General features: G+C 32.3%; 1 protein-coding gene across 1 annotated transcript; it reads left to right on the top strand.

Annotated features, from left to right (window-relative positions):
• The first annotated feature begins 403 nt into the window (after positions 1-403).
• On the top strand, positions 404-15,846 carry LOC127718821 (uncharacterized). Its single transcript, XM_052224895.1, has 9 exons — positions 404-460; positions 1,356-1,379; positions 5,205-5,326; positions 6,542-6,665; positions 8,907-9,050; positions 10,001-10,139; positions 10,363-10,564; positions 11,780-11,942; positions 14,203-15,846. Coding segments are annotated over exons 4-9 (825 nt in total). The 5' UTR covers positions 404-460; positions 1,356-1,379; positions 5,205-5,326; positions 6,542-6,663; the 3' UTR covers positions 14,378-15,846.
• Positions 15,847-16,484: the final 638 nt, after the last annotated feature.

The following is a 16,484-nucleotide window of genomic DNA, read 5'->3' on the forward strand; positions in this document are numbered from 1 at the left end:
TTATAAGTCAGATTGAAACCAGATATTCTTTCTATTTTTGTAACGAAGCAAAGTGACAGATGAGGTTTTACTCGTACTCTTATAGTCTGATTATCATTAAAATATAAGACCGAGGAAATTTTTAATTAAAGGTTTGTCTGAACGGTTTTATATAAGTGTCTATGTATTCCTTTTTAAAGACTATTGTATCTTTAAAGTGTTTTTTTTTATCTCAGCCACAACAATTAACTGAAAGTCCAGTGATCTATAAAAAAAATATGTTGCAATATCTTACGATGTAAAATTATGCATCTCTATGAGCCAATCAAATTTTGTGAAAATAAGTATATACATTGGATAATAAAAATTTCAAATCATGCAACCGTGGCCGTACGAGTATAAATAAAGAAAATGTTTCAACCGTAGTACACAATTGTTTCAAGAAGGACGACGAGGAATACATATATTTTATTCGTTTTAGGTAAGTTAAAATCTAATATTTTACTGTTTTAAGTTGGAAAAAATCTCAAAGTTCAAACAAAGAAAAAATGAACGAAAAAGCAGTTAAAAGAACAAGATATTCCAATTGGCAATAAACAAAATTCCCGAATCTTTATTCTTGTATAAGAATACGTTACAACTGGACATGTTTAAGAAAAAACTTAACATTTGCCCTATATTTGAATTTAATAGAACTTCATTCTGAACTGAACTGGTGTAATAAATAATCCTAATGTTTTATAAGGTTTTGATTTTATAATATTCTGGTTTCGAACATCATTGAAGAGACATTAATTGTTGAAATGCAGTAACATTGGTACCGTTAATGAAATTCAAGAATTCAAAGTTGACCTAAAGTGGACATGGCTTTTTTTTTATATCTCTTTTGTTCATATAGCTCATCAATTATTCAAGTATTTATAAATCATTAGCACCAAGTTTTCTCTTTAGATCATTTATGGTCATTTCTTGATGATTGGGGGATATTTGCTTACCTACCATAAAATGTCAGTTACTGGAGGAAAAATTTTAGTGCAGATTTTTTATATTTGAGATATTTTTCATTTATAAATATTGTCTCATGTTGTAGCACAGTCTTTGGTAAATATTGTTAAACTATTTGGTTTCGCTATTTTTAATTGAAGACGACTTCTAACTACTTTTTAAGGGGGTCTTTCCAATATACTCCTTTTCAGGGATCTGTCCAAATTTGTTTCCTAATCAACCATATTTTTTATGCTGTGTGGATTTTTAAATGAAAATCCGTTTAACTGTATTCATAGAAGATATTATTGCAAATAATGCGAAGATTGTATGTATATCATACGTAACCAAAATGTTATGACATTGATCAAACGTGATATCTTACATTTTAGAACTCTGTAGTCATGGAACCAAAGGTAAGGTGTCTATATAGATATGAACAGTATATATTCATCGAAACCTTTCAGTAGATTAAGAACCCTTACTAAAACGGGGCGACATATTGGCTGCACGGGCTATATAAATACGCAGCCACGTCCGGCCAGAATGGTGATAGTAAATCCAATGCCTCGTGTAGCGAGTTGCGCACTATCTGCACATTAAAAAAACATTTACAACCACTCTCGGGGGTCTGTTGCAAGACGAAATTCCTGTCCGTATCCAACATACCCTAACTTTCCAGTGGCGATCCAAATGCCACGTCCTCCCTCCCGATCGACACCTACCTTGCATCGTCCTGAACATTCATGAAATATTTGCCACTAGAGGTTAAGCAAACAACAATTAATCAATTAGTTGAAATTTAAAGGAAAAGATGAAAATTGCTTAAAATGTTTTCATAATATTAATTTTAAAAATTAAATGATAGACTTCAATTATAATAATTTTCTTATGCAATTAAGTTTGAAACATTTCTATCACAAAAGCAATAGACTGTTATATCGGTTGCAGTACCCTAGAATTAAGGAGTACTAAAAGTAACTTAAAGTTTGATAAGTGATTACTAATTTTCAGAAGTGCAATGTATAAGCAGAAAAATTCTATCTAGAGAAGACAATATTTAACTTGATTAAGATTAATCTAAACCTTTCCAATGTAGAATATATCAAAGAGATAATACAATATAATACAATATTTATGTATTTAAGTCTCACCTTAAAGGGCATTAGCTACATTAAGACAAAACATTAAAATATGATTTGTATGTGTTTCAAACATTTATAAAGCAGAATATTGAAATAATATTTAGTTATTAACAGTCAGTTTAATTCAAATATGTCAAAATAAGCTCCGCCACATTCGAAATACTGTATCACTAGCCTGTCAGTACTCAGGTTGTGAGTTTGACTCCAATCTTAAATGACTAGGATTGTCAGTTTTTCTACCGGCTACCCGTCAACCAATAAAAACTGACCGCCACAAAATTTCACAATAGTGCTGAATGTGGCGTTAGACACCAATCAATCAATCAATCAGATTTGAAGGACGTATGGTGATCTATAATTGCTTACATTCACGTCATTTGGACTCTGGTGGATAGTTATCTCATTTGGCAATCATATCACAGCTCCTTGTTTTATATCAAATACATTAATGATGTGTTATTGACTTACAAGTTAATAGGTCAACCTCATTTACATTCATATTCATGCGAACTTTGATTTAACTTTTATTGGAAATGGGTTGTGCACATGTCGGATGAAAAAAGAAAGAAAGAAGGGACGGCAACGGCAAGACGACCGATTTCGTTGATTGTGTCGACCCACAAAAAAATCGGTCTTATACAGGTTTAATTTAATTGATATTTTTTTAAGTGAGATCAAACAGACCTAAGAAAATCGACCTTATACTAGTGTATGTTTGTATTTTATGTTTACCTGTCTGTCAATATTTATAGTTAAAACGGGGTCACATGCCTATCGACAGTTTTCGAGTATCCTGATGATTGTTAATAAGATGGGATCCTGTCGGAAATACACTCGAAATGTTGATACTTTATTACGAATCCAAACATTGCGTTTGTTTTCTATGTAACTTTTGTAATTCTGTCTTAGGTTTTTGGTATATATTAAATCAAATTTGAAAGTTTGAATACATTTGGCACCTTATGTCCTTTTAAACAAGTACACCGCACATCGTATATGAAAATATTCAACGATATGTAAATGTCCTAAATATAAAAAAAACATATAACTTGAAAAGGACTTGAACCATTTTAAATATCTTCATATTTATAGAAAATTGCGACGTCTATCTAAAATATCTCCGCAGGTTTTGACACACAAACGGTTATTACTTACCCTGCATAGAATCACAGATAGCTTTCTTGACTAGAACCGTTTTTTTTTTTTAAATCATCAACCTTTAACGATTTGTATTTGTCACATGTATACTTGTATACTGATATGACAATAAAGACTATTATGATTTAACTCATTAAAACATTCTCCCTAATATCTTTATACAATGGACAACATAAAAATACTTGCTTTTCGTCTTCAATGGAGTTCGGGCAGCACAAAGAAATCCTTCCTAGTACGCGCAAAATTTTGATATCTTTGGCCTCGAAACATCTAAACTTGACGTACCCACAACTGAATAATTAGGGCTAGCTCACACTATGATATGGTTCAGTCTCAAATATAAAATGCGTTACTTAGGTTGTCTGTTTTCAAGATATAATAGTCATTTAAATCATAATGCATATAATGTCTTATATTCCGGAAAAGATTATATTGTCAGTGTGTTTACTGCATCGTTCAAAAATTCTACATTCTATAATTAGATATAAGAAGATGTGGTATGAGTGCCAAAGAGACAACTCTCCATCCAAGTCAAAATTTATAAAAAGTAAACCATTATAGGTCAAAGTACGGTCTTCAACATGGAGCCTTGGCTCACACCGAACAGCAAGCTATAAAGGGCCCCAAAAATTACTAGTGTAAAACCATTCAAACGGGAAAACCAACGGTCTAATCTATATAAAAAACGAGAAACGAGAAACACTTATGAACCACATCAACAAACGACAACTACTGAACATGAGATTCCTGACTTAGGACAGGTGCAAACAATTGCAGCGGGTTTAAACGTTTTAATGGTACCAAACCTTCACCCTTATCTGCAACAATAGTGTAACATCACAACATAGAAAGACACACTATAAAATATAAATTGAAATGGCTTAACTCAATCAAAAGATATATTAACACCAGTGAACATACACTGAACAAATAAATTTGATCTATGATACAATGTAAGTACAAAATAAATAAACTAAGGGAAGAATAATTAAAGTAACATGTTTTTCACTGATTTTAAAATTCTACTTTTTGTAGTTAAAAATTGCTTGGTTTTTTTAGCCAATACGAAGTATTTTTATTAAAACATCCAATATTAAAACATTGGAGTCTATTCCAATGATTTACCACGTATTCCAACAGTTATACAGTCATATAAAATTCTTTGTACCCATTTGAAGCACCATATATAGGTAAGAATGTGTGTACGATTTATATGGAAGTTTGGCGAATGTTTTAAACATTGCTATAACCAGTTCAAGTGCACTGCTTTCTGATTTCGCAACATTACTTGCCATCAGAGTATAGTCAAAATGTTCCGATTAGTATATTAAGATTCCACAGTTGAAATTGGAAGTCCCAACGATCGAAACAAAAAATGTTTTCTTCAATATATGTTTGTTTCAAATACACGACTTTTGACTTTTCAGCCTTTACGATGTGTACATCGTGTACTAAGATAGACCAAGAGTCACTGAAGATAATCAGAGGAACGGGATTGAAGAAACATTAATCTGCGTATAACGAAATCCCAATTTTATCTCCGTCTGTATTGATTCCAACTTTAAGTGTTTTGACTAAGTACATGAATTGTTACTTAACAAACTCCTTGCGCAGCCATCCGAAGAAGATTTTGAATATGGTTGATAATAGTTTTACTCCAAAGTCTGGCACCGATCCTGGCTAAAAGCATTTATTAAAAAAATAATAAAAAAATGACCAATTGATGTTTTTCAATACTTCTTCTGGTATTTTGTATTTTATTCCTGACGCTTTGTGTATTTTAGAGATCGGATAACACACTAACGTTATTTCTTTTGTTTAAGTATGTCCCACTGTTTTCGTTTACTCATTTGTGTGTTTCACTACCACACGACGGATTCAATAAAGTCTGTTGTTGTTGGGTTTTTTTTTTCGTCATGCATGATTTATGTTTTGTAGATAACTTTGTATGATCATGAAAATCTCAAAGGTAGGAGTAAAGTATTTACGGAATCATGCCCTAATATGCTGGATGCTGGGTTCGACCAATCAGCAGTTAGTGTATCTGTTGACGGAGGCGTGTAAGTACATTGACAGTACGAAATTCAAATTTCTTAAAGGTAATCGAAATCAATTCAAATGCAGCATATTATTCATTTTAATTACCAATCTCGAAGAAGCCAATCGAAATTATCTGCACACAGCTGTGAAAAACTATTCATCCCCCCCCCCCCTCCCCCAAAAAAAAACGTATATATAAGAGTCAAAATTTGATGTGAGACAAACATTACAATGAAACCAGAGATTGAGCAACACAGAAACTACGAAAGAGTACAAGTGTATAACGGTTATACAGTTTCGGATGTATCGAAACGAATTCTTATATGATTATTCTTTTCCTTTCTAAACAAAAAGAACATGGGGTGCAAGTGCGTGGCGTCACAATTAAAATTGTAACGTCAATTGTATTTTGAACACCGCCGGATATCAATATGGACATTTGTGTTGGTCTTGCTTTCTAGGAAATAAAAGAAAATCATTCTAAAAGTAAGTTTACATGTTTAATTTTTTTCATCGTAAAGCAGTTGGTTTTCTGGAACGTTTTTGCTTCATCAAATGGAAATGGCTTCCTTTCGAACGTGTCTTACAGTGTATAAGTCCGATTCGAAGTACAAAAGTTAAGAATGTTCCTATTAGAAACGAAATAATTTTATAAATGCCATGTTCTATGCTCAATTTATAATGGGTAGACCATATTTTTATCAACATTTTACACCTCGCAGAAGCTCGGTATAAAGATATGTTGACAAATATAATGCCTACCCCACATGTGCTTGGGGAATGGACCCCCTTCTTTCTATTTATTTTTGTCTTTAAATTTTAATTTAGGAAATATTCTTTGATATTTTAACCTATTTTTCACTTATTTAATCCATACGATATTACAATACCAATAGTTTATATATGACCCTTTTTCCTTATTTTTTGCATATGGCAGGAAAGATCGAAAATTTTAAATCGTACATCTGCTCGTCTCCGGCACTTTTTATGCACCATGTTTCCATTAAATCATACAGACTAGACAATGTATTAATTTATTAAAAATTACTTACCGTTTCGTTTCTGTTGGTGGTTTGTATGCGCAATCACTCATAAATCAATTCTTTCATTTTTTTTATTTTTTCTTCTTTTTAACGTCTTGGTAATAACAAAGCCCTGTTAGAATCAAAGTTTAACTGAAAATAATTTTAAAGTTGTACTTGTGTAACTTGGTTAATTTTTAAATTTCTTTGTAGATGGGTGTTGTTCCAAAATTATGAATATACAGGGAAAATTTGTGTGGTAATGCAAGGACAGAAAATAAAATATTTAAGATGGTTTAACAAGATGTCAAGATCATTAAAACTCCTGAACGATTATGTACGTGTTTCTGTCTGTTTTTTTATGTATTTTTATATTATATTTATACCCCTTGGCCGATGCGGCATATGTTATATACATCATGCTTTTTTGGATAATTACAAATGATACCAACCTATTATTTAGGAAGGATTTAGAAAATTGACTTTAATTTAAGATAAAGCATTATAAATACAGTAAAAGTATATTGAATGTCTTAATGGAATTAATATGTACGTATTTAGTGGTGTTTATATTAAACACATGCAGATTTTATCAAAGCCAAATACCGTTTTAATGTATCTGCTTATAATTATTAATGGGAACATTACAATTTGGTTGTTAAAAGATTAAGTTAAAGCAAATCAAGTAAATCAACAGCGTCATCCTGAAATATCAACATCTAATTAGAATTAAACGATTTATTAATATAGCATAGTATCCGTAACTTTTCAAAAGTTATTTTATATGGATGAATTAGTAAATGTACACACACGCATCAGTCTAGTTGCAAGAATCTATAAAAAAAAATAATCAACTATTTCATACAAAGATTCATACAGCACTGACATCAACAAAGTCAATAGATTGTAAAAACTTTCTACTGGTGTATATAACTCACAAACTAGCTCCTTCACAACTGGCAAATGCATAGCACGCATCATGTATTAAATCATTAAACATATTTCATCAAGCCCTGTATCCTTTTTTTTCTTCATTTTATTGAGTTTAAATTGGTAATCATTAAGGTATGTGCATTTGGGGTTTCCGAATGAATTTTAAATGTGAGCCGGAATTTGGCACTTTTCACAACCGGTGCTATTATTTCAGCACATTAAATCACCTTTAATGTTTAGTCTTATGTTTCTAATAGAAACGGAGAACTACATTGGGCTTTCTGCTAAAAAGATTTATCTCAAAATTATATCACATCTTCTACGTGTTTGCGCAATTGTGCCCATGCATGCGCGTATATTTCAATAATCGCTATTACGACTTCCAGTTAAGGATTTTGTCATTTTTTTGGGGGCTTGTCAGTCGTTCAAGGCCGTATGTTGGCCTCCAGACGTCAGTTCTATGTAACTTGAGTAAGCATTGGTAAGGTAGTTTTGAGTTTTGAGTTTGGTGCAAGTAAAGTTGAATTGAAAGATTTTTTTTCATCGTATTGACTTTTTGGCTGTCTGATGATTTTTTATAAGGTCTTTGTGTAAAATAAAGAAACATTCTTAAGGACTTAAGTTTTTTCTTGAGAAACCAGCAATCAAAACTAAAATTGTGACTTGTCGGAAATGGTAACTTGAACACTGACTTCCTGGGCGTTCTCTCTTTTCAATAATCAAAATGTACTTTGTGCATGATGCCTGACCACAGCCTTTTTGACTGATTGGGTCAATGATTTAAAAAGACCCTAACTTTACAAGACAAGACTAGACTATATTTTATTTAAATTTCAACTCTTATTAAAATATTTACAAAATATCAATAGACATCATAAATAAAACAAGATCCATCCGAAAAAGAATTATGAGAGCCTTTTATATTATTTTTAATAAAAATAAATGATTCATGAAACAACTGTAATACAATTCGAAACTGTAGGCCAAATATATATATTTAAACTTCAAAAGAGTTTAAACAAAATTTTACCGAAAAAAAATATTTTCAATTTCTATTCTTTTTGGTTTTTATTTCTGGTAATTCAAAATTTTACTAAAACAAGCTTTCATCAACATCACTAACCTGTCGACAGGTTGAAGATGCAAACGAAAAACTACGAATTTTCTTTAAATTCTCTTACTTATTCCAATGTAGTGTGCTATGGAAATGTATTATTTACTGTTTTGTCACTTTCACCTTTAAATCTAAATTTTTATTCCTATCTTAATACTTTCTGAGAATTTTCTGAAAACCACTGGACCATTTGAGATTTTATGTTCCCACCAAATATATTCTGACAGAAAAATGGAATTGTTTGGACTTTCCATTGTATGATTTGTCAAGGGTATTTTCAAGGCCAGATATATTGTAGTTTTTCATTTTACACCGACGTCTTAACATTGTAATATGAAAACTTATTGTAAGTGTTTTTAGGGGAAGTTATGAGCGTAAACTTTTTTCCCTCAGCTACGAGAACATGAGATGGACGTGCAATTTGCCTAATTGTCCCCTGTTCTGCCACTGATGGTAATTTGTAATGATGCATTTCTGTGCTTATTGTGTTTATGTGAAATATATTTCAAAATATTTCGATTTCATTTCAAGGATTTTTATGCAGAACCAGAAATCTGTATCTTTGAACACAGTCACATTTGAAGGCAGAACATTGACCTTTCGCAACGATGTTGCAAATCTTGATCATTTTGGATTTTTGCGCATGATTTCATCTGTAAGAATTCTAAGAGGAGCGTAAGTATATAGTTGGTTTGTGCAAGATTATTACCATATGCGCATCTTAATCTTATCATTAGCAAAAGACAATTTTTCTACTATGACTTTACCGTTTACATCAAGTATCATTGCAGGATTAAATAATATGAATTGCGGAGGCCGTCAACAACAACATGGAGGTAAAGAATGTATTAACGACTTTAGGCAGTTCGATATCCCCCAAATCCCCACTTACCAAATGTTAACAAAATAAATTATTAATTGAAGACATTAAAAGTTTGTTTTCCACACATGAAAAATAATCAATTATATTTGCTACATGGTTTTGTTTTTTCTCCATTCGCATATCGTTAGAAGTCATCCAAGAAATCGAAAGCAAGTGAAATGCATGTTTTTGTTCAACTTCAAAATTGTTAATAAAAATGAGGTGTAGTAATGACGATGTTGCATAAAAATTTGAATGAACAGTAATTTTTTTTTTCGTTTAAAACCGCCCTTGTTTGAAATTATACGTCGGTATTTGGTCAAATCTTGTATCATTAGGGAAAATTGTGGTGCGTTGGTGACTTTGATACTTTGATGATGACGAAAATATTGAGGTACAGAGTCATACTGATTAAACTACTGGCAATCTCGTAGTTGGAGAAGCAAAATATATCAAATCAAATCAAATCAAACTTTTATTGCCATATAAACCAACTTATACGATTTGTGACAAAAACAACATTAACTTAATGACAAGAAAAAAGCATGTATAATCTTATTAAACAAACTAATGAAAATAGTTCAAAATTATAAAAAACAGGTCTCCTAAATTAGCACCATGGATTATACAAAAGGGAAACATTGACTAGGTTCCTACTGTCAATCCGGGTTTTACAAACACACACCGTTGAATCTGCATTATGAAAGATTTGATTTACTGCCCACTACTACCAATAATGTATATTTAATATATTTTTATGTAGTTGGGTTGGATATGATGGCAGGGATTATGCAGGCAGTCAGACCCTCTTCCTTAAGGGAGACTATACACCTACACAAAACCCTAATATTGATGGCGGTTTCCCAAACGATGGTATTTCGGCGCTTCGTAAAATACAGCTGGTAGGTATTACATAATCAAGACAAATTTATAATACTTAACGACATTAGAATAAAACTTAATCATACAGTATTATAAAGAAATGGTTTAAAATCTTCATCTTTTATTAAAAAAAAAATACGATATTAATAAAACATTGAAATAAAGAAAGCAGCAACATAATACTATTCGAACACATTTTAACGATATTAGATGGTGATGATAATAATGACTTCTCTGTTTCAGTTTCCAGTAGGGCCACTCAAGCTAAAGACTATTGAGTATGATTTGGAGAATGCAATCCTTCACACAACACCTAGAAGCGTTTTTCAGTGGACCGAGGTCAACGATACTAAAGTAGAACAGACTGTTAACAGAACTGATGAGCAGAAAATAACACGGGAGAATACCTACGAATTCAGATGGGATTTTGGATTTAAAATTACAAGTGAATATATTTATACAAACTCATGCTTTTTCATGGAAGATCTCACGGTCTAGCGTTTCTGTAGTTCATATGTTTACATGCACGTTTTTATCTCTTTATCTGCAAAACTCACACAACAGATTGAATTAATGATTGGACTGTCCATTCAAATATTTCACCCTGATTGTAGGATAGGGTATAGAAAGGGACGTAAATTTTGATGTGCGGGAGATCTAAATACGTAGTCACGTCCGATTGGAATTTTGAGAGGTCAATACCGATGTGTCATGTGGGGTTAGAACCCGTTCTTGGGGCTTTAAAGAACAACAACTCTCTGATGGTGTGCAAGGCAAGATTTTAACCCTACTGCAGCATTAACTTTTGGTCCAGTGGTAGTAAAAATCTTCCGCCCTTCATCCCTGTCTACATCCTTTACAGAACCAACTTATTGGATTTATTTTTCATTCATTCTCGTCCTGAATATGCATGACATATTTTCCACTAGATGTTAAAAAAACATCGATCAATCAATTAATCAATTATAGTGAAACATTGAAGTTGAAAAAAAAACTTGTTAAGTGGGGTGATAACGTTGAGTAATTTGACTTCCAATTTCACTTCCAATTTCAAAAGTATAAGGGCATACCACATACATATGGGTTTTTCATTATTAAAAGCAACTAATGTCCCTTCATTCCCCGGTAAATGTTAATGGAATTATCATTTAACGCGCTTAAAACACATAGCATTGGATGTATTGTCTTCCTGTATATCATAATAAACTTTTATAGCCCATCTAAATCAAAGGCTAATTGCTCACAATTTCTATCATTTCGAGTTTTTCATTGTTGAAAAATCTTTCTCACTGAAACTAATGGGCATGTTAAACAAAAACCTGATTGAAATCATTCCTTGAAATGTAATGTCAAAAATAATGTCCTATGATGCCACCAATATTTCAAGAAAGCAACCCCTTTATAGTTGAGTAATTTGCTCTATAGCTAATATATCTCATGACGACAAAATGTACTTTTTTAAAGATTCAATTCTAGATATGCTTTCCATTATTGTTTACATAAGCATAGATTTTTAATGAAAAGTTATAAATAAGAATTAATAATTTAATGAAAATTGAACGTTCATTTTTAAGAGGAAAATTAAAATTTTGAACTGTTGAAATAAATGTAAAAAAAATAACTTAGACCGAATATTCTTTGCTTCAATTTGCATTTGCAGCTTCACTAGAAGCAACAGCTGGCATCCCAGAATTAGGATCAAGCTTGAAGTTACAAGTAAGCGTGGAGAGGTCTCTCAACATTGGCGAAACAACAGGAGTAAAGACATCTTTTATCCAACAATGGAAAGCGGAATACCCAAGCAAAATTCCAGCAAAATCAACGTATGTGTGCCTTAATATTTTAAGTAATGGCTTATTTGTTAAAGGGTTTAGTTATCTTTCTCTATATTTCTTTCTTGCAGTGAGCCATCATGTGCTTTTTAACACTGAATACTTGCATTTAAAATATAGGTAATGCTATAGGGCCGTTCAATGATGGTGTATTTTTTATAACTTTGATAGGGTTGCTTATTTTATCAATCCAAAAACAATAAATTACCGTATTTCAAACATTTTCTTTTCTTTCTCAGTTTCACACTGTGTTAATTAGTCTTTTTAATGCTATTAATGAAAGCCCTGATTTCAATTTACTGTCCCGTATCGGTTTAAAGTTAAAGTTAAACTTTTTACATATGATCATTGTGATGTGTAATTAAATTACATGACAAATCTTTTGACTCCGATTTCATATTTCACTGACAATGGAAATGTGATAGAGATCAGTGCGTTCTGAGGTTGAAATATTTGGTAAAGTAGTTTCACCACATCAACTGTTAAACTAAGTATTATAATACATGTTTATTGTGATGGTTGCTATTATATTTCATATTTACGGTTTTCACGATTCATCTTACAATGAAATGAGATAGTGCGAGCGGGGTATGTTGTCCTTATTTTATCAAATCCAAAAATATTAAATTACCGTATTTCAACATTTTCAAACAGTTTTTTTGAGGTGGCGTAAAGCAAACACCAATCAATGTATTAATTATTGTTATGGTTAAGATTTTTTGTTATGGTTTTACTAAGATTTCTTACAATCTCTGTGTTTGCCCTGTGTTTGTTAGATGTCTGTTTTGTATTACTTAAGGAAGTCTTTACGTCGGGCTTTTTATAACATTTTTTGTAAGAGTTATTTTACTGTTTGTCTATTGTCATTTTTGGGGCCCTTTATAGCTTGCTGTGAGGTGTGAGCCAAGGCTCCGTGTTGAAGGCAGTACTTTGACCTATAATGGTTTACTTTTACAATTGTGACTTGGATGGAGAGTTGTCTCATTGGCACTCATACCACATCTTCTTGTATCTATATATGTTTCTAACAAAGTTCATCTATCATCTATATCCGAATTGCTTTGCATGACTTTTACATGATAATTAGTATTTTAAGGTCATGTTCATCATGAATGATGTACTGATGTAATATAGATAAAAACAATTTTCCGTTGCCATTTGTTTCTGTCCTATAGTGTTCAGCATATCGATGCGTAGTACTTTATTGTGCGGTGATGCATTTGAAAACACAAGTGTACATAATATATAAACTACTGGATGCGGCGAAATTAAACATGTCTTGTGAGCACTCGATTCTCTCCCTAACCTGGAACAATGATTATGCAGAACAACATATCAACAAACTATAAAATATGCCTGTAATTAAGTGGTTGTCGTTTTTTGCTGTTTCTCATGGAGGTTTTTTGGTTTTCATAGTTTGTTCTTATGTTGTGCCGTTACACCACTGTCCCAGGTTAGGGAAAGGGTTTGGCGCCAACAAACTAGTTTAACCCGCCACATTCTGTATGTGCCTGTCCCAAGTCAGGCGACTGTAATTCAGTGGTTGTCGTTTGTTGCTGTATATCATATTTGTTTTTCGTTCATTTTTTTGTACATAAATCAGGCCGTTAGTTTTCTCGTTTATATTGTTTTACATTTGTCATTTCGGGCCTTTTTATAGCTGACTATGCGGTATGGGTTTTGCTCATTGTTGAAGGCCGTACGCTGACATATAGTTGTTAATTTCTGTATCATTTGGTCTCCTGCGGAGAGTTGTCACATTGGCAATTATGCCATATCTTCTTATTTTTAAAAATAACTTACATTGGAAGTTTGATTTCCCTCTGATCTCCTCTATCTTTATATTTGCTAGTCAATACATTGATCAATTAAGATATATTTCAAACTGCCTTACTGCATTTGATATTTAAAAATTATTTGAATTTATAATAATGACTTAATGTCCTTAATCAAAGGCTGTGAAATACACTTAATAATATGTGCAGTATGTGAACATAGGGATTTCAACACTCATAAAAGGCATTAGACTATATAGATATAAGAAGATGTGGTATGAGTATATATATATATATATTATTTAATATGAGGTAGCATTTTTCTTGCAAAATGATTTATGGGGGAACGAATTTGAATATATAGCTATATACATGATATAGATGATAGTGTTGTTATATAATAATATTTATACTACAATGAATTTAATTTTTAAAATGAATAGAGCCAGTGATATATATATTTGCTATATTTCTAGGGTGACATTGACATCAAAACTTACAGAAGGAAAGTTCAATGTCCCGTTCACAGCGACGTTCTATAGAGGAGAGGATGAAACGCATACAGAAGTACATCAGGGCACATTCATGGGAGTCCAGTTCACTGATTTTCACACAGAATTTAAACAGACCCCTCTTAACTTGAAACGTTGAGACTGTCATAATCTACTGATCAATTATAATGGAAAAGAATAACTGAATTATTAACTGTACTTAATAATGTACTCCTGACAAATATATATTTGGAACCTATTTCATTTTACTCTTTCACTTGATAAGGTATTACTCAAGGTTGAAGACCATTTTCCTACGATACATTACGTATGCAAAGTTATGTTGAGTCGCTTCTTTGGAATCTGTTTAAGTATATTCTAATATACGAACTAGTCTGAAAAATTTTAGTCATTTAAATTGTTTCTTTTACTGGGCACTGGTAATATTTTTATGATTATACTTTTAACATAATATTAATCTGCTTTTCAATACATGCATACACAAAGTAGTTGTCAACAAAATCAAATTTACAATAATTTTTATTCCTATATTAGCCAATGTTTTACTCAATTGAAAGAGGGACGAAAGATACCAGAGGGACAGTCAAACTCATAGATCGAAAACAAACTGACAACGCCATGGCCAAAAATAAAAAGACAAACAGACAAATAATAGTACAGATGACACAACATAGAAAACCAAAGACTAAGCAACACGAACCCCACCAAAAACTGGGGGTGATCTCAGGTGCTCCGGAAGGGTAAGCAGATCCTGCTCCACATGTGGCACCCGTCGTGTTGCTTATGTTATTACAAATCCGGTAAATAGTCTAATTCGGTAAGTCACATTCGTGAAAAGGGAGGGTATTGTAGTTACGACATAAGGAACATATCCGATATCATCTGTAAAACGGTTATTCCATAACGGTCAACCAACTCGTGATGGCGTCCGTAAAATTTACGAAGGGATGACTTCAACTTCACCATTTGGAACTCTTGGTTTAATAGCTTCCTTGTGAGCAGCATATGCATTACATGAAAACTTGTTTATGTATGCTATGTTAACAGTGACATTTTCCAAACTTGAATAATAACACATAGCTTAGGGGTCAAAGAGAACAATAAATTGTCAACCGAGGTGAAGTCAAGTTTTTTTTAGGGATAACAATTACCCTCTCAGTTATGTCTAATTTGATTTATTATATTGAATGATCTGTTACAAATGTATTATGTCTTGTAAATCTAAAATCAGGTCTTTTAATATTAAGGTTTAAAATCAAAATTTTTCTTTAAAGTTATTGATTCAAAAGTTCAAGTAATGCCATTTAAATTATAGATTTTAATTGCACTGTACCTGGAGTGGGCATTACAAAAACTGTCACCGCTGCCCTTTAAGTTGGAGTAGAATGTCATTTTCATATTACCCAATCAAAAACTGGCCTTTTAACTCGAAGTATTATACTAAAAATGTTGTTGAACTTGCACATCGATTGAACTACTGCGATACATACATGTTTAATGAAGTAATTTACTAGTTACGAAATATGTATTGCAGTATCTCGCTTTATGGTCTATGGATTCTATTTTTCTCTTATTTAATTCTTATTTACAATAAAATATCAATATATCCGCTTGTTATTTTAATCATGAGATATCACTGAATATCTTAACTGTTAGTGGTTTGGTTGATTGATTGATTGATTGGTTTGTGTTAAACGCCACTTTCAGCACTATTGTGTTATTTCATCGCGGAAAGTTTTATTGGTGGAGGAAGACGGTGTGCCCGGAGAGAACAACCGACCTTGGACAGGAAAACTGACAATCCTAGTCAATTAAGACTGCAGTTGAGTGCAGCTGCCACGTGCGGGGTTGAACTCACAACGACAGTGTTGACAGGCTATTGATACAGTAGTTGAACTACTCAGACCACTCGGCCACCGAAGACCCTCGTTAGTGGTTGGAAAGTAGAACTATAACACCATCAAATATTTGGTTTACCATAACATGTTGCTCAGTCTTTAGTTTTCTATGTTGTGTTTTGTGTATTGTTGTTTGTCTGTTGCCCCCCCCCCCCCCCTCTCTTTTATATCAGTAAATAATTGAGACCCTCATTCGTCTCTATTTATTGTTTAACTTAAAAAATGAAAACAACACGTTATTAATTTCATGCGTCCGAAGCGCTTTTCTGGATTTACCTTCATCAGGAATGCTCAAAGTCCAATATTTGAAAGCCGAGGATATATAAGAATCGAAACAGTTGAAGAGCT

Source organism: Mytilus californianus, unplaced genomic scaffold (genome assembly GCF_021869535.1).
Source record: "Mytilus californianus isolate M0D057914Y unplaced genomic scaffold, xbMytCali1.0.p SCAF_10, whole genome shotgun sequence".
Taxonomy (NCBI): domain Eukaryota; kingdom Metazoa; phylum Mollusca; class Bivalvia; order Mytilida; family Mytilidae; genus Mytilus; species Mytilus californianus.